This window comes from Mustela lutreola, chromosome 4 (assembly GCF_030435805.1).
Source record: "Mustela lutreola isolate mMusLut2 chromosome 4, mMusLut2.pri, whole genome shotgun sequence".
In the NCBI taxonomy this organism is placed as follows: Eukaryota; Metazoa; Chordata; class Mammalia; order Carnivora; family Mustelidae; genus Mustela; species Mustela lutreola.
In genome coordinates this window covers 116,785,179-116,804,545 of record NC_081293.1, presented here as the reverse complement: position 1 = coordinate 116,804,545, position 19,367 = coordinate 116,785,179, and the positions used below count along the sequence as shown (strand labels likewise).

At 38.6% G+C, this 19,367-nt stretch overlaps 1 protein-coding gene across 4 annotated transcripts in view; it reads right to left on the bottom strand.

The window, feature by feature from the left end:
- The window catches only part of CCDC146 (coiled-coil domain containing 146), a 117,310-nt gene that overhangs the window by 86,273 nt on the left and 11,670 nt on the right, over nt 1–19,367 (bottom strand). For 2 of the 4 annotated variants that reach the window (XM_059170917.1, XM_059170918.1), the window contains exon 2: nt 8,784–8,999. In XM_059170917.1, the coding sequence (XP_059026900.1) occupies nt 8,784–8,942 (159 nt within the window). In that variant the 5' untranslated portion in view covers nt 8,943–8,999. The remainder of the gene's footprint in view (nt 1–8,783; nt 9,000–19,367) is intronic. The other 2 variants (XM_059170915.1, XM_059170916.1) reach the window with 1 other exon arrangement.

Sequence of the window (19,367 nt, the reverse complement as noted above, 5' to 3'; positions counted from 1 at the left end):
ACAGCTCTTTCCAGACAACCTGATAATATGCCTGAGTCACCTTGCCTTGGCCTCCTGCCTCCCTCACGTCCTCCTCCCCCACTTTGAAAGAAGTCCTCCTCCTGGAGGTACACTTTTCAAATGCAAACCAACCGATCCAGAGTCCACACTCTAAACTCTCTCATTAGGCTCTCACATTCAGGCCGCTATACACTTACCCGAATCACCCCAGAACCAAGTACCAAATCACTAGGGACAGCCCCTATGCCCCAGAGCTCACTGAACTTATTCCTGCTAACCAATCCCAAGTCTGCCTACCCTGCTTCACCCATTCCTTTGCAAGAAAATCACAATAAAGACTCTTGCCCAGTTCCTCCCTGACTGTTCCTGACTGTTCCCAGTGCTTACCCGTGTTGCCATCATGGCATGGCATGTCCCCTTTTCTTAGGAACTGTGAGTGATAAACTATTTTTCAATGGCAGCTGCGTCCTGATCTGTTTGCCTTCCTATACATTACATTTTCTGTTAACACACTATATTTTTAAAACAGTCTTAAACATATGAAAAGAAGCTCCACTCCGTGCATTTTAAGAGAAATGTAAATGAGAACTATGATGAGATAACATTTTCCTTTCATCAGAGTGACAAAGTTCAAAAAGTTAGATAGTGCACAGTGTTAGTATGAGCAAAGTCACATTCATTTCTTGTTCCTGGGAGCATAAATTATTACAGCCTCTATGGAGAGCACTTTAGCAATAACAGTGAAATTTCAGAATATATAAATTCACGATCTGGCAATTCTACTCGTGGGTATATACTTAAAAGAATTGAGAGTTTGGATCTTCTTTTAAAAATTTTTATTTATTTATTTGACACAGAGCAAGAGAGGGAACATAAGCAGGGGGAGGGAGAGAAGGAGAAGCAGGCTTCCTGCTGAGCAAGGAACCTGATTAGGGGCTCCATCCCAGGACCCTGGGATCATGACCCATGCTGAAGGCAGACGCTTAATTGACTGAGCCACCCAGGTGCCCCTGAAAGGGTGGGTCTTAAAGAGATATTTGTATACCTTGTTCATAGCAACATTATTTGTAACAGCTAACAAGTGGAAATCACCCAAGTGTCCACAGACAGATGAATGGATAAACAAAATATGGTATATACATACAATGGAATATTATTATTCAGTTTTAAAACAGACAGAAATCCTGTCATCCTGCAACATGGATCGAACAACACCAGTTTGAACTGCGTGGATCCACTTATACATGGGTTTTTTTCAATATTGAAACACAGTACAGTACTGTAAATGTATTTTTTTCTTTCTTATAATTTCCTTAATAACATTCTTTTTCTCTAGCTGACTTTATTATAAGAATGCAGTGTACAATATATATAACATGCAAAATATACGTTCATCTACTATTTATGTTATTACTGTGGCCAAGAGTAGACTTCTAGTAATTAAGTTCTGGGGAGGAGTCAAAAGTTATATGTGGATTTTCAACTGTGCAGGGGGATTGGCACCCCTAACCCCCGTGTTGTTCAAGGGCAAATGTATATTCAAATAGTTCTTGGGTTACTGAAGCTACAGTTTCACAAAATGCATGTTCTCTACAGTGCACCACAAGCTTTCAAAAGTCAGCTTACTTTCTCTCTCAAGAACATTCTCAAAGGAAAAAATAATATGATTAAGTATTTCTTCCTAATCCTTATTTTAAAAAGTAACATCTGTTCACAGTGACAATTAAAAAAAAAATCATCTGCATTTAGATTTTTTTCTTTTTAAAGTAGGCTCCAGCATGGGGCTTGAACCATAAACCAGAGATCAAGACCTGAGCTGAGATTAAGAGGCGATTAAGAGGCAGAGACTTAACCGGCTGAGCCACCCAGAAGTCCCTTCAGATTATTATTTTTAATATTTAACCAACTTGCTGTAACAATTTAGCTAAAGAATCAATGAAAAATACAGAGGTAATTAAAATGTTATTCAATAGGTAATGAAAAATAAACACAGGCACGCGCACGCATAAACAAACTAGGTCCACATTATGTCTGTAAAAGCATCAAAAAAGAGAAAGGGAAATTAAGGACAATTAACCACACAGAGGAAGGGACAGATGAGCTGTTGGAGGGTAGGGTCTTTGTGGCATTTGCCTCTGATTCTCGGGCCTGAGTCTGGTATGCGCTCCATGCGCAGTAGATTTTAGAATCAATAAAGGAAGTTCATCTCAGAGAGGAGGCAGAGGAACCATTAATTCTTCTCTGTCCTTGATTTTCAAGTCTTTTCTGACTCCCACTTGCCACTGATCACATGTTCAGATAGCAGAGTTTTTCTGACAACACCCTGGATTTCCTAGCCAGAATCAACCTTCATGTTTTTTCATTTCAAAAGTGCCAAGTATAAAGATATCCTAACGTGGAACTTTCTTTTCTCTTTCCCAGACTCTTCTGCGGTGCATGGTTTTACTAATTGAATTTAGGGGTGTTAATCTACTTTGCAAAGTGGAATGTGGCCTGTAGTTTTATAATCCTAATATAAAACTTTAATCTTTGTAAATAGATTATTAGCCATGTCAAAACCACAAACGTTTAAGTGCATTCCAAGCATGTTCCAAAGTCTTTTCCATACTGGAAAGATTTTTAAATTTACACCTTACTGTCAGAGGTTAAAAAAAAAAAACAAAAACCCACCCCAGACCAAAAAACTTTATGGAAAACATTGAACCCCTCTGTATTGTTTATTAAGTTATCAGTCTGTTTAAAGTTTCTTGACAGCCAAAAAAAATCTTGAAAAATTACTCTCGCCAGGCTGCCTGGATGTCTAAAGAACAAGTGAAAATAGGCCAACAATAGCAAGACTTGTAGAGATTTTAAAAAGAGATTGAGTAGTTGTTTTTTTTTTTTAATGCTTATCCTCCACATACAGCTATTAATGAAGTGTGATAAATAAGAAAAGGATAGGGAAGCTAAGGGGAAATATTTAAATAGAACATTAAATATTTACCTGTATTTTTTTCTTTTAATATACAGTTTACTTTAAATGTCAATTTGTAAAATCCTAAAATAGTAGTGTTTAAATGTATAAATGCCCAGTGAAGAAAGTCAGATGAAATTTGCACTAAGGTAGGAGACAGGATTCCTTGGTTGGCTCTGTACTTGTCTAGTTGCTCAGCTCAGGGCATGTCTCAACCTTTCAGAACTTTAAGATAAAATAATATCTTAAAATTCCTATTCCTTATGGAATCACTATGGGAATTAAATTACACACTTAAAACTACATTGACTTTCAGCTCCTTGAGGGTGAGGATCTTTTTTTTTTTTTTTTTAAGATTTTATTTTTTATTATTTATTTGACAGAGAGAGATCACAAGTAGGCAGAGAGGCAGGCAGAGAGAGAGAGAGAGGAGGAAGCAGGCTCCCTGCTGAGCAGAGAGCCCGATGTGGGGCTCGATCCCAGGACCCTGAAATCATGACCTGAGCCGAAGGCAGTGGCTTAACCCACTGAGCCACCCAGGCACCCGAGGGTGAGGATCTTATATTTTCACCCTTGTAAACAGTTACTTGATTAATTCATGTATGAAAGAAATAAAAGTCATTTTCACTCTTGAAAAACATTTTAAATTTCGTTACAGATTAACCCAAGACACTCCTCAGTTCCTATAAGAGGGCAAACCTAGAAAATGAAGGAAGCTTTAGTAGTATCAGAAAATCACTAATATTTTCAGTAACAATCAGAAATTTTTATTAAAAATTCCTCAAGTTATTTAATCTGTTACCAGCCTTAGGAAAATGAAAGGTATAAAGAATAAGAAGGTATCTTTTGAACATGTGACTATCCCAGTAAAAGTAGGGACTTAAGTAAATGATGGCAACAACTTTTTATAAACATAGTGGTAGAAGTGCTGTTAAATATACATAAAAAGCAATCTGCAAACCTTTCAGAAAGCAATCTATTAAGACATTTTTATGTCTATATATCCAGCCCAAGGACTAAGATTAGACCTGTTGCCTCTTCTGAATTCTCTGTCACTTAGAATACCATAATCCAGCTACTTTCCTGAATCAGAAATCTAAGCATCAGTTCAGACTCTTTCCTCTTCCTCACTCCCCTCCTCCCTCTGTCCATTCAGACACTAAGTCCAGCATTTTCTACTTCCTTAATATCTCACCTGTATGTATTCTGTCCCTTTCCTATTGCCACTACCTTGGTTCGGTCTCTCATTTTATCTTACCTTGATCACCAAAATGGCATTCTAATTGGTGATATGGCAGGAATGGAAAATAGACAAATTCAGTAGGTATTTAAGAAAGCCAACTAATAGAATATAGGACAAAAGATTTAGAAGGAGAGAATGAATTGAGTTCTGAGTGTGTGTAGCTTGAGGTACCCTCGGGTCATTTGGTAAAGATATTCTCGGTACCTGCGTGTATGGGTGTCAGGAAAGCTTAAGGACAGAAAAGTAGGTTCATAGTGGACACTGTGAATTTGGCTGAAATGTCTCCTTTCATGTCCTCCTCCTCCAAAAAGCTTTTTCCAGATCATCCCACTCCTACAGTGGTTGTTCCTTGCATTCAATTCTGACAGCTCTGACGGGTTCACAATTAAATGTTGCCTTTTGTTGGTATTTATTATTTCAGGTTTGTTTTTCCCAAATTAAGCTTTTAGAGAATAGTGACCTTTTATATGCTTTAGACCTATGGATGCCTATTGTGTCTGGTGCTTCGCCACATACAAGAGGCACTCAAAACAAAGAAGGAGCTGAAGGGATAAATTAGATTTTAGTGATTTTAATGATAACCATGATAAACATCTCCTAGCACAGAGCTTGCACATAATGGGCACTGAATTAATATCTGTGAAATGGATTGAGACTTAAAGTTTCCCAAGGCTCTTCAAAAACTTCTTGATATCTCAGTGGCTTCCAAATCTGACATGCCATAACACTTGGACACAAATATATTTATTATACATTTTGTAAGAAGTCCAACAGTTCATAGTTTTATACATAACCTGTTTCAGTGAAAAGGTCATGCATCGGCAAGCCTAGTCCATCTTCATCTCCTTGTCCCCATGACTTGAACCCCCCCCCCCACTGTACTTTTACAGAATTTCACATTCTATATTGATGCACACTTCTGCATCCTTAGTGTTTCCCTCCAACGTTCACATTGCCCCCTCGTGCCTCCCAAATGCTCCTGTGCTACCTTCGCTCTTCACAGGTCAAAGACTTAACTCTGATTGACACAAGAATTATTTTCAGGAAACGAAGAGAAGGAATGTTCTTGGTGAAAAACGAAAAGCCAAAAGGCTTAGGCAAGATAACTGCATATTTGGATTTTGGACCTTCTTAAGACAAGAATGGCTTTATGGCTTCCAAATCTTGGGAAAACTTTGACACTTGACACACCGACACTTGATGCCTGAAGTCCTACTTACAAATCAGTGGTACTTTACATAACCATGTACAGACAGAAATAGAAATCCTAAGTTGAAGAATATCATGACAGCTATAACTTATGTTCAACAGCATCTAGTATGATGCTTTAAACAGAGAGACACACAAACTCTTTGTTGAAAAAAAGTATTTTCTCATGCTACATATTTACTGCTTGTCTCTGTGCAAAGTCTTGAGCCAGGTGCTGTACTGGATACAAATAACACAACACATAATCCTTGCCACTGTATTGGACAACAAGAGTTATAAATGGTCCCTCAGAGTGTGTATGTTGGTATATAATCTTTTTGGAAAACTATCTGAAGTTATCTACTAAAGGTGTATGTGAACCAAGACTATGAGACAGTAACCCCACTCCTAGTTATACACCCCAAATAAATGAATCCATAAGTATAAGTCATGTACAGGAATGACCATGGAATTTTATAATCATCCAAAGGAGGAAACAGCCCCAATCTCTAAACAGAATAGAATGGACAAGCAAATTAGGGCCTATTTACGTATAAGAACACTATAGAACAGTAATAAAGAATGAACTACTGCCACACACTGTGCTGTGATGAATTCCAAAGACATAATGGTGAGCAAAGAAACCAGACACAAAGAAACGCATACTGTAGGATTCCATCTATGGAATCAGAAGAGGCAAAACTGATGTGTAGTGATAAATCAGAATTCTGGTTCGCTTTGGTGGGAGCAATGACTAGGAAGAGTCTCAAGGAGACATATTGTGGTCTATGTGGGAATATGGCAGAAATGGAGTACGGATAAATTCGAGAGATATTGCGAAGAGATATTTAACTCTCAAACTGACAAAGAGAACACAGAAGGAGAATTGGGATTGGGAGGAGAATGATGAATTTGGTTCTGAATGGATTGGTTATAGGAATAGGTGAACATTCACCAAACTACACATTGATCATTTGTGAGGATCACTGTATATATGTTATGTAACAAAAAATATGTTTTTGTTAACAAAAAATTTTTAAATAAAAATAAAATAGAGCAAATTTTCAGTAAGACAAGAAAAACCTATGGATGGTAGGCAGCGATGGTAGAGTTGGGGAGCAGATGTCCCGCATTAACCCACACAGTCCACTGCTGGGAACCACGTGGCTTAGTTCCCAAGCACCACTTGGAACATTCATCTCAAAGTGTGAATTAACACAGTGTAGATCCTACCCTGTTAGGTCTTATTGATTAATACAATAATTTTTCCCTTTATTGATTAACACAATCAGTGCAGAATTCTAAATTTTCCATGCAAAATATTATAGGAAAAGAAGATATTCAATAAATATCTTTTCATAACCTAGTAACACATGACAGTTTTGGCCTACAAATGCTCGAGCAGTTGAGAAGTTACAGGAAACACTGGCTAAATGTTTCCAAGGACACGGGAATGGAGTTGGCCTCTAAAAGGTAAGGAACAGATGCAGGGGTTTCAAAGTATGACCTATACAGATATTTGATTTGATTTCTTTTAGTGTGAGTAGCACAGTCTTTCAAGGTGCAGGGTGATTAGGAGTATTTCTGGACGGCCATAACCTTGCATTGTGCTTTGCGAATATGTGCCAGTTTCCTCGGCATCTGAGTGGGGTAAAGTCCCTGTGAAGGAGTGCCCCATAAACAGAAGATAACAAGAGGCTAAGTGAATTATTAGACTGTACACGTGGTTTGGGCCCAGACCACATAGTGCCATGAATGCCATACTGAACATATTCCGCAGGCAGTGTTAAATGAGACCATGCCCTCTGTGCTTTGGTGGTGTGGGCCAATTGTGTGACCAGCATTAATAACAATAAATGGTGTAAGCAGCTTCAGGTTCTTTCCCTGTGATGCCAGGCACTAGACCTTTGGAAGTGGATTTCTGACTGCTTGCTTTCAGTTGCCATCTGAGCTCTTATGACTCTGCAAATACAGCTTCTGTTTAGATAACCAAAGGAGGGAAGCTTATATAAAGTAGGTCAAAAATTTTGTTTGGATTCATAAATCTAAGAGGAATGTTGAAAGAATTAGCAAATAAAGCTATAGATGCCAAGTGGATTAATTTCAATGGTGTTTTCTATGGAAATAAAGTTGACACCAATAATCATTCGGCAAGGTTTTGTTGGCTTAAGGGACAGCTGTCGTGGAGTGAAATTACTGATTTCATTACTGATGTAATTTTACACTACTCCAAAGGGTAGATAAGACAGTTCTTTGACGCTATAATCTAAAGTATCCACCTTCTCAGGCGCTGGTCATACCCAATGATTAATAACTACCATTTCTGCATACATGTATACTGAGAGACTCTTGATATTTAATAAATTGTTTCGTAGAAAAGGAAAAGTCGTCCTAAGTTCTCCTTTGACTTTACAAACAAGCCTTTCAGGCTGCTTTATCTGTGCCCTAAAAACCTTGACTATAATTTTTATTATTAGCATCACATTTACTAGAAATGAATTCTAGTTTAGCCTTATTTTTATTTGATACAATTGTTAAGGGTAGTGGTATAAAAGTAGAAACTTGGGGCACTTGGGTGGCTCAGTGAGTTAAGCCTCTGCCTTCATCTCAGGTCATGATCTCAGGGTCCTGGGATGGAGCCCTGAATCAAGCTCTTTGCTCAGCAGGGAGCCTGCTGCCCCCTCTCTCTCTGTCTGCCTCCCTGCCTACTTGTGATCTCTCTCTCTCTGTCAAATAATTAAATAAAAGCTTTTAAATAAATAAATAAAAGTAGAAACTCTACTGCAAAAATTTTGATGTATAATGGATTTTAGCAGAAATAGAGAAACCTGCTTACTTAAAAGTATTAAGACTAGAGATGTGGATTCATGGTTTTAAATATATAAATACAGATAAAGAAAAAAATCGTATTTCCTTTTTTTCTTTTTCTTTCTTTTCTTTCTTTCTTTCTTTTTTTTGCTTCTCTGCTAATAGGGGGCAGTGTATTTCATCAATGTTCTACTGCTCTAGCTACATTTTGTTAGGTACATGTTGATTGTTCTACAATTGTATGTTAAGATCTTTTATCTTCACTTTATGGGTGTAAATGTAGTATAGTCAATAATGAAAGAAATTTGCTTTTTTATTTCATTTACCAACCTATAGAATGTACTTAAATGACTGCATATATGCAAATATTTATTATGCTATAAAAGTGTCAGAACTACTATGTTAGTCCAGGATTCTATGATAAGACTTCAGAAGAGAGGGTGGGGACTATTTTATTTTAAAGTGCTTCAAACTGTGTGTATTGCCTACAGGTTACATGTGATAAGTCATCTTGATAATATTAGCTTCACCTGATTTTTAAGCTGATAATGACTCATGTCTTAGTACAGTAATACGTGAAGGGAAACATACCTCTTGCAGACAAATAAAGGCTGGAGTTGTAGATAAATCAACACACCGCTCATCTTGGATATTAATTGTGGGTGCTACAGCATAAATGGGGTCCTCTTGATCCTTTTTCTCTGTCTCCTCTTCCTCTTCTTGTTCTGTGTCTGTAGCACTGTCTTCCATTTTTCACAATTCTAAAATAAAACCATTCCAGATTCAGCTGCTTAGGGATGGTGTCACCTATAATATCAAATTAGTGGAAAATAATAAAAGCAAGCAAAAATCAACTGGAGTAAGCTACTCTCCAATGAAATTATAGGTCAGTACACTTAGCTGCAGATAAATTATTATGAAGGCTGCTCGGTTATAAAGATAGTCTCCATTGCTACACTCAAATCAATAACTCTAATTTAAAAAAAGCTATTGTTGCATTAATTGGAAAATAATGATATAACTAGAATGTAAGTTCCATGAGAGCAGAAACCTAATTGCGTTTACTGAGCATTATAGTTAGCACTCAATTACTACTCATTGATTGGGTGGGAAAAAAAATAACATTCACCCTTACAATATAACACAAAGTTAATTCAAATTATTTTGGGGAAATTAAAAACCAATACCATGCGGTGGCTAACACTGCCTCAGGCATGCACCTTGTACCTGCGCACCTGCCCAAAAGCTTAATTGCTCGATGCCTGTATTCCTGCTGGGGCCGCAGGGCAAGCCTACGCTTGCAGGTCCCGCCTGGGCCCTCAGCTATGTATCTGCTGCCCGTGTGCATGCTTAATTGTCCTGTCGAGCTTTCGGGCTTCATTTACAAAACATCAGCTCAAGAATAAAATTAAGGATATCAAGATGGTGACCCCAGAGCATTAAACCATGCTCAAGCCTTTGGGAGGACGGATCCTTGCATGACTGCGCAAGTCATGGAGGCGGCCATTGATTTACTGCGCATTGATTTGCTCACATATTCAAGGCGACCTGTCTTGGTCTAAAAGGACCTGTCGTGGCCTGCAAGGTCTCTCCCAGCCCATTTTGGTGGCATTGGGATCATTGCTTCTCAGAGAGCTGGTAAGGAGACTCAATTGCATTAAAAAAAAAAAAAAAAAAAAAAAAAGCCAATCTAATCTTTTGCTCTTTTGATCTCTGACCCATGTGAATCTGCACTTAACAGAAGAGTAAACTTGCACTTTTCTCTTGCCAGAGAACATACATCAAACTGTCATAAATTAAAGGTCCGGATCTTCTGTTAAATATCTCTCATCTCTCACGTCTATCTTATCAGATTAGCTGCTCCTTGATGATGGGATCCCCATTCTTTTAATAGGGAAAGCATGTTCTGTAATATGAATCTGGAAGGCATGGTAGGCTCTGGCTCCTAAATTTATTCATCAAGTGGCCATAGGCATGCCATTTATTCATTCAGTTTCCTTTCCTCCTCTCTGAAATGGGGGTCACAGTAATTTTTCTGTTTCATAAAGAATGGACACAAATTAAATGGCATCACCCCTGTGGATTTTAGCTTCCATTCTACTATCTCTAATTCTCTACCACAGACATAAATTACACATGCGCTTATTTTCCTCTTCTTGCTGCAAAAATACTTCACAGGTGGTAGCATGTACTTCCCTCAGGAGGCACTAAATGTCTGGTTGTCTGTTTTGTTTTGCTTTGGCTTCATTTGGTTGTCTTTCTACATATGATATTAATAGCCGTTGATATCATTTGGACTCCCACTCCTTTAATACCCACATACTGTTTTCAGTGCCATAAAGCAGTGTTAAAAGAACCTGTTGTTGTTAAGGCATCACAACAATTCAATTTTGGCAATTAATCACAGTTGTCGTTTAAATCTTCAAGGAGCTGTGAAGGTTTGATTACATATCTAGATTTGTTGATGTTTATGAGATACAATATGTTGGTTCAACCATTTCATGGATGAAAACCTGTTAATGACTATCTCAGAAAAATTTTTCCCTCAGAACATTACACCATAACTGTTAATGTCAGCTTTTGCTTTAAGAAATATTTTGAATATGAACAAAAATAACAGATTGACATAATGAATCCTCAAGTATCCATCCACCAGCTCCAATAAATAACAATTCATGGGCAATTTGTTTTGTCTGAACCCTTCCACTTACCCCTCCACTCTCCATATAATTTGGAAGAAAACCCATGCATGTAGACTGAATAATATACCCCTAGGAATTCCAGAATACTGTGCAGAGATTACCTTCATGCTACTGCACACCTGCATGGCCCTCCTTAGTGTGAATGGACCACAAGTCAGTCAAACAACCCCCAAATTATAAACATATGGAATGTTGCCAGTTTTTTGCTATCACAGTTTTACCAAGTACAGTCTGCATATTTATTTTAAAATATGTTTTAAAGGATCTTGGGAGTTTTAGAATGGAGATGGCATTAACATTCAACACTTAATTTCAGGCCATCTTCTCAAAACACTGCACTTAAAATGTGGTAACAAAAAAAAAAACAGGGCACTGTGCTGATTTGTACAGATTCCCCTGTCTGCTCAGTCTCTAGTTTCTTGAAAACATTCCAAATAGTTTCAATCAGGTAAAACATTATACACAGGGAAGCAACAAAAAGACACTGTAACTGAGTTCTGATAGAAATTATCAGACAAACTTTGACCTTTAGAAAAGAAAGGAAGAGTGAGTAGGAAAGAAAGAAAATGGAATAGAGACCAATGTGAAAGTCTCATGTGAATTTAAACCTAAAACACTAATTAATCTAATTAAATAACAGGTTGGAAAGGGCTGAAGGAGATAGCAAAGTTTAACAGATTAAACAAATATTCAATTTCGTTAAACAAATATTCAAATTCATTAATGTAGGATTATATCAAGATCACCATGCTGCAGGCAATATGATTGGCAGCTATAAATAAAAAAATAGAATAAAATATATTCTCAGTCTACATGATATAAACAAGAGAATATTTATAAAACATCTAAATTCCTGGTGTAGGAAGAACAACAGACCTATCAAGTATAGTAATTCTAGAAATGTGTATCCCCGTAATACTAAGTCAATTAAGCAAATATTTACTGAGTTCTTTTACGAGGAGCAATAATTTACAAAGAGGCAAGCAATTTACAATATAAAGAGAAATCAAGGCAGGGAATAAGGAGGTCTATATCATACAAGGTAAAGTAAAATAAACCTAAATAAAAAGCAATGTTTTTCTACCAACAATGAGATAAGCCTTTAAAAGCAGGTTGTAGCCTGGAATTTAGATTTTTAATCTATAGGAATTGGAAACCATTACTTTTTTTTTTTTTTTTTTTTTGCATTAAAGAGTTATCTGAGCTTGTAAAGGTGTTGGTGATAATGAGAGGAATGTTTTGAAAAGGGTGTGAATTGGAAGGCAAGGAGACAATTTAGTGGTTGTGAGTCAGCACCCTCAGCTGTGGGCAGGAGATAGATTCACTGGTGAGCAAAACCAGACCAGGTGTCTGGCCCCAGGGGCGCTCACAGACTGGTGAGCAAGACAGAAATTAATCAGAGAAGCATAGAGATAAAATGTAAAAATGTAAAAATGAATATAACTGAAACAGATGCTGTGAAATCGTGGACCATGGAAACAGGGTTACCTCGTATGGCACATTTCCAGTACACACAATCCTCACAGCAACTGTTAAGTAGCCCAATTGGAAGGTTAGATGCTGAGGACCTGAGCCAAGGCCATCTGTGCTATGCTATAGGAGTCCCAAGAAGAGACACATGGTTTAATGAGGCTTTCTAGAAGGGAGAGGACATGTACAGAGCATTCACAAATAAACCAAAGGGCTAGTGAAGGAGAAAGGGAGGTTAATTAAAAGCACGAGTCCTATTCCACAAGAACACTGAGCTTCTCTCTTATTCACACTTTGTTTTGGGGTTAAAAGATAAAGCCAAAATAGGAAGCGTCACAAAGAATAATGAAGCAATAAACATCGCAGGGTATGCCTTGTGTTGTAAGACAAACCACTACTTCCTCTTCTCAAAAGCCAAAGAAGTGATCATCATTTTGTGTTTTGATTTTGAACTCTTAAGGAAAATTTTCTGGACAGTTATAAGGAGCAAATCCAAAAATCAAATAGTCCATGCACCAGAGAATGGGTCAGCATACACAAATGATGGTGACTTTTTGAAGATAAAAGGGCAACGCTTGCTTCAAGAAAGATGTAGCAGGAAACCACGCTTTCGATATTACTTGCCGCTGAACTAACACAAGTTTTGCTCATTTTGGAGTGGCAGGGTATCATTTAAAGTCAAAAATGATACGGTCCCACACCATTCTTTTTCATAAGTTAGCTCTTCTATCTGCCCCGGAAACATGACCACATGCTCCCTCCCCCAGTGGCCCATTGCTGTGGGTAAGATACGGGACTCTTTCTAAGGGAACTCAGAGCTGGACCTGCTGGAGGAAGGGAGATGTCTGGGACAACTATTTTGTTTGTTTCAGTTTCCTATAGTTATTTAAAAACATAGAAATGTCAAAATGGGGGTGCTTGGGTGGCTCAGTCAGTGAAACGTCTGTCTTTGGCTCAGGTTATGATCCCAGGGTCCTAGGATGGAGCCCTGCGTCGTCATCGGGCTCCCTGCTCAGCGGGGAGTCTGCTTCTCCCTCTGCCTCTCCCCCTGCTTGTGTTCTCTCTCTGACAAATGAATTAAAATCTTAAAAAAAAAAAAAAAGGGAAATGTCAAAATGAGGTTTCAAAAACTGTGGTATATTTAAAGTTATATGACAAGTGCCTCTCAGTCCTGTTAGTGTATCTCTGTGATTATATACATGTTCTCTTTTAGAGATAAGATTAAAAGTCAGCATCAAAGCCCCTTTCTGAAAGGCCTCTGGTCTACACATCACAGGCTCAGAATATTAGGCAACGGATTCCAGATGCAGCCTACAGTTACCTCAGATCCACTTAATCCAACAACAACATCACCAGATACTACCAGCTCAGGAGTCCTAAATGCAACAATCACTGCACTTGTTCATGGGTAGAGCTTTTTTTTTTCCTGTACAATTACATAATCCCCATTATTATTATACAAAGACATGGTTAGACTTGAAACATTTTTTTAAAGATACAGACTTCAGGTCCTGTTTTTAAGAAGGAGGGTGAAAAAGCTTTGTCATTCGAAACAAACCTAACAAATCAAACCACAACTTCTTCCTGTTCTTAAAAAAAAAAAAAGAAAAAATTAAAAAAACCAAAACAAAACAAAACAAAAAACCCTGCAAAAAAAATTCCAATCTGGTAGAGAAGAAGTAAAACCATTGCAGTTCAGTAAGTACAGCTAAAATTTCCCTCATAACTGAAGTGTTAAAGTAACAATGTGGGTTAAAAACACTCCTATATACAGACACATATACACAGACATAAAAAAAAAATTCTTGAGAGGAAGCTCCAAGTGCATATCTAGCCTTAAAAGTAAATGTTCACAGTATTAGTTAAGTCTTATATTATATGCATGTGTAACCAATGAGGAGCCTGTTCACTGCCCACGATCCCAGAGAACCAAAGACTGTCACAGGATATGCTCCTCCTAGGGAGGGCAAAAAGCTGAGAGAGCTCTAGGCCTTCTCCCAACTCATTTCATTGTCCTTTTTGCTTCCCTTTGCATGCTACCCTCCAACCCCAGACACAGACCCGAGAAAAGTTATTCACCTTCTCTTTAAAACTTATTATTTTTTCTGGGGTGCCTGGATGGCTCAGTGGGTTAGGCCCCTGCCTTCGGCTCAGGTCATGATCTTGGGGTCCTGGGATCGAGCCCAAGCATCGGGCTAGACCAAGAAGACCCCTAGCATTGGGCTCTCTACTTGGCAGGGAGCCTGCTTCACCTTCTCTCTGTCTACTTGTGATCTCTGTCTGTCAAATGAATAAATAAATAAAAATAAAACCTATTATGTTTTCTTTTTCTCAGAAACCCACACAGCCGAAATGAGCTTCATATTACTCATTTGTGAATGGGTATAACATATAGGATCATGATGGGAAGACCATCCATGTGGAAGGCTGTCATAGAAACAGACGTGATTCTTGTCTCTAGTGTAATGCTCCTGGGTGTCCTCATCAGCAGGTGGGCACTCCTGCCTAGTCGTGCGCACCTCTGCACTTAGTAATGACAGTTATATAGCCCTTCACAGCTGAAATGAAGCTTTCCTTCATATTATTTCACTCTGTTCTTGTAACAACCATTTCATAACTATTATTGTCTCCATTTTACAGAAAAGGAAATTGAAGGCTGGAGAATGTAAGTGATGTGCCCACGATCACAATAAGTGATCAGCAATAAGTGTCAGTATTTATTCAAACTCATGTCCACTGGCTCAAAATCCCTTACACTTTTATACTGTATAGGATTCTTGCCATGGCCTTGGTAAAGCCCTTTGCTCTAGCCTCCAATAATGGAAAGCAGGATCAAGGATACAGCAGGCTAAATGAATTTGATTCTGTCACTGCAAAGGTGTAAAGCTAAGACCCCCTTTAGCAAGGAGAAGGTCAATACAATGTAAGTCAATTAAAGACAGTTCCGGTAGAACAGTGATTATTAGACTGTCCATGAAGTGGCAAGATGGGAGCTGTGCAAAACAATGGGCTACAGAACTGGTTGCTATAGTTACAAACCAGAGGAAATCTTTCCCTTACGCAGAGTGTGGCAAGAAGCACTGGTCTCATATCCACAATAATTTACAGTCATTCTGCAAGTCCAGTCAGGCTTTAGAATCTCAAAGGATGGCTGAGAGGCCCTATCAGTTCCCTTAATAGTTACCAAATAATTCGGTAGTGAGCAGAAACAGTTCCAAATCCTGTGGGAGGTTTGGAATGCTCAAGTAGGTCTAAAGCTGATAGTCTTCCAGAAGGTCTGTGAATCAGATATTCTAGATGTTTACGTGCAATCTAGAATCTTCACACTGCAGTGTTATTCCTGCACTCCATTCTTTACTTTTGTTACAAAAACACGCATGTTTTTCAAATTCTTCTGTCACCTTTACTTAAATTTTTAAAAAGCATACCTGATAGCACATTCATAGCATTACAAAACTAGTCTATATGTCCTGTCTGTCATTGCTTTGCAAACCTGCTCTTTGATTTACCCCTTTCCTCTTTCCCACACACTAGTCAATAGGAATTGTGAGTTTAGATGGGTCTGTTTCCTTAGGAAAGAATTTCGTGTAGTATGGGCTATCGTCGCTGCTTCCCAAATGCAACAGCCCTGGCTCCTCTCTTCTTCGTCATCGTGGTGTTTGTCCTCCTCCTCTTCCTCTTGTCATTTCATCTAAGACTAGGATTAGTGGCTTTAACTTAGTCTACAGGATGACAGCATGGGGTAATGGAAAATGAATCCTTTGAAGTTCATCAACTCAGGCTTGAATCTCATTCTTCCCCTTCCTGTGTGACCTTGGGCAAGATATGTAACCTCTAAGTGGCTATTTCTTCAACTACAAGATGATTTAAGAGTTGTTGGGAAGATTAAATGGAACAAAATCTCAGTCCAGACCCAGCATGTAGTCCTCAATAAATGTTAGCTCCCTCCCAGCACTGTCTGGGTTTTTTTTTGTTTTTTGTGTGTTGTTGTTGTTGTTTTTTTTTTTTTCTTTCTTTCATGTGAAAGCCTTAAATAATTTTGACAGGGATCAAATAAACAGATGTCTGCCTAGGACTGGATTAAATGATTTAGGAATCTATAGGTTGGGGCTCTTCTAGCATGAATTTGTCCTAGAATACATCCTTGGGCTCTTGTGTGAGAGTCCTGGTAAGCCTAACCTTGAAATCCCACCATGAGATGTTTTCATCTAGAGAAAGAAAGATGATGTAGGATATTGGGTATGGTGAAATCTTTGTATTTGTGAAGTATTTGGGTCCTTAGAAGAACATGTCAATTCTTAGTCAGGGCAGGGCCAGCTTTAGACAAAAAGAGGGCAAAGTTCCCTTGCCCGTGTCTAGAAATTTCACAGTCTCCTCTTTTCATTGCCTAAGTACTTCCTGTTCTCAGGCTTCCCCTGGCCCTTGGCAGATCTCCCCTTCAAGCTTCCTCCCCTTGGGCAGCATCCCTTACTCAATTTCTTTCCTTCCTCTAAAAGCAAAGCTTCTTACATTCATTATAACTTTAGAAAAATATTTACCAAACCAATTTTCCTCCTTTACATTGGTGGAGGAAGTTAGAAGTAAAAATAAACAACAACAACAACAAAAACCCTCTCTGAACTGGGGAGCAAGAAGAGTTGGCGTAGGCCCCTGAGGCCTCTAGTCTGCCCGGGACAAGGCTCAGGAAGCGAAATAGTGGAACTCGGACATTTGAGAACATCGGAGAGATCATGTACCCCTTCTCTCAGGTGAGAGGTTGAGGATGTGACAAGGCTGCATACGATTACTGATCCTACACCTGCTCGTGCTAAAGCAGTAGGTGCAGAAGGCCCAAGACAGTCCACACAGTGGCCAGGGAGATGTACTGAAGGCTAGCCAAGAGCGCTACATCCCAAGCACCCTTGACATTTTGATGAAAAACACGGCTTCGGAAAGGTTTGCGGTGCATGCCACTGAGAACCAGAGAAAAAGGCAGAATTCTCAAAGATACCGGCCAGGAGAACCAAGTGTGAGACCCAGGGATGTATATCTCAAGGTGAGTCAGCATGGTCAGACAGCAGCCACTGGCAACCATCCTGAAGCCACAATGCTATCTAGTAACACTGAACTTGGGGCTCCTGCCTAAGAGGAAGAGAGAAAAAGTAGAATTACCTGGGGTTCTTTTAGTGAGCTTTATGGAGATATAATTTATGTGCAATAAAACTCATAATTTTAAGAGTACAATATGGGTTTTTACACATATTGACAGTTGGGTAATCGCTGCCACAAACTTTCTTATTTTGTAGAGAGCAAAATGGAGTCTCTCATGTCAAGCAGGAACCTGCATCAAGCAATGACGCAAGCAGTTAAGGTACTGCAGCTAGGAGATATTGCCAGGACCAATGTCAGCTGACGACACCCCAGAACTGATAACCAGCTGAACCAGAGGAGGTCTGCAGAAATCCAAAACTGATTAAATCCCTTTAAAAAGGGAAGGATTTTGGCAACAAACTGTCAGACTCCTCAGACCTGACCCTTCTACATCTGACCACTTAAAAAAGGCAATTGCCACCGATGGTTTTGCCCAATTCTGTTCTCCAAACAGAACCGAGAGCCTTCCCTGCTGATCATGAGAAGGAGTGAGTGCCGAGAGCTGACCCGGACCAGACGCAGGCCTTATCTCAGCGGCACACCCACAAACTGAGTTCACATTTGGTTCGTTCACTTCCCGCTCCTTTCTGTTATCTTGTTTGTTATATGGCTTGTCTTCTATCCTGCTGTGTGTGCCATGTAAGAAGCCACGTTTAATCACATGGGGAGATGTCATTGAGTTTGGAATCCTGAGTCTGCTTTATCATTGTGATTTAACCTTGCTTTGTGATTGACTAAAGCTGACATTGTGGAAAGACACAACTCATGTGTGCACCTTCCTACCGTGCTTATGACGCCATGAGCTCTAAAAGCTTCCTCTGTGTGCCTTTATGATCCGTGCCCTGTCCTATCCCCACGCCTGCCATCCCAGGCACCTAGTAACAACTAGTCTTACTTTTTCCAGTATTTTATGTAAATAGAATCATAGATTTTTCTGGCTTCTATAATTTAGCAGAGGGTTTTTGAGGTTCACCTACATTGCTGTGGGCATCAATATTTCATTCCTTTTATTGCTGAGTGATATCACAATGTACAGATGCACCACAATTTATTTGCCAATTCACCAGCTGATAGACATTTGACTTTGCTATAAACATTTGAGTATAAGTCTTCATGTGAATGTATGTTTTCATTTTTCCTGGGTAAATATCTAGGAATGGGATTACTGGGTCATATGGTAAGTATATGTTTAACTCAATATAAAACTGTCCGATTGTCTTCCAAAGTGGCTCTATGATTTTATATTCACACCAGGAAAAAGTGGACACCAAGGTTCCCATTGATTCATGTCCTTTCACACTTGATAATGTCAGTATTTTTATCCATTCTGCTGGATGTGTAGTGGCATCTAATTTTGATTTTTTAATTTGTGGTTTTAATTTCCATTTCCATAAGACTACTTAATGTGGAATGTCTTTTATGGGCTTATCTGCCATTTACATATCTTCTTAGATGAAGTGTCTTAATATTTTTTGCCCGGTAAAAAAATCAGGTTCTTTTGCTCCCTACTAATATTGTAAGCATTCTTTGTGTCTTTGGGATACAATTCTTTTAGTAATATGTTTTGTAGATATTTTCTCTCAGTCTCTCCCAATCTTTTCGTTTTCTTAGGATTGTCTTTTTGAAGAACAAATTTTTTTAATTTTGAGGAAATCCAATGTGTCATTTTTTTTTCTTTTATGGTTCACATTTTGTATCTTAAGAAATCTTTGCCAAACTCAAGGTCACAAGATTTTCCCCCTATATTTTCTTCTAGAACTTCAAGAGTTTTAGCTCTTCTACTTGCATCTTTTATCTCTGTCAAGTTTTTGTGTATGGTGTGAAGTAAGCATTGATTTTCTTTGGGGAGGTGAGGGATATATGGATATCTAGT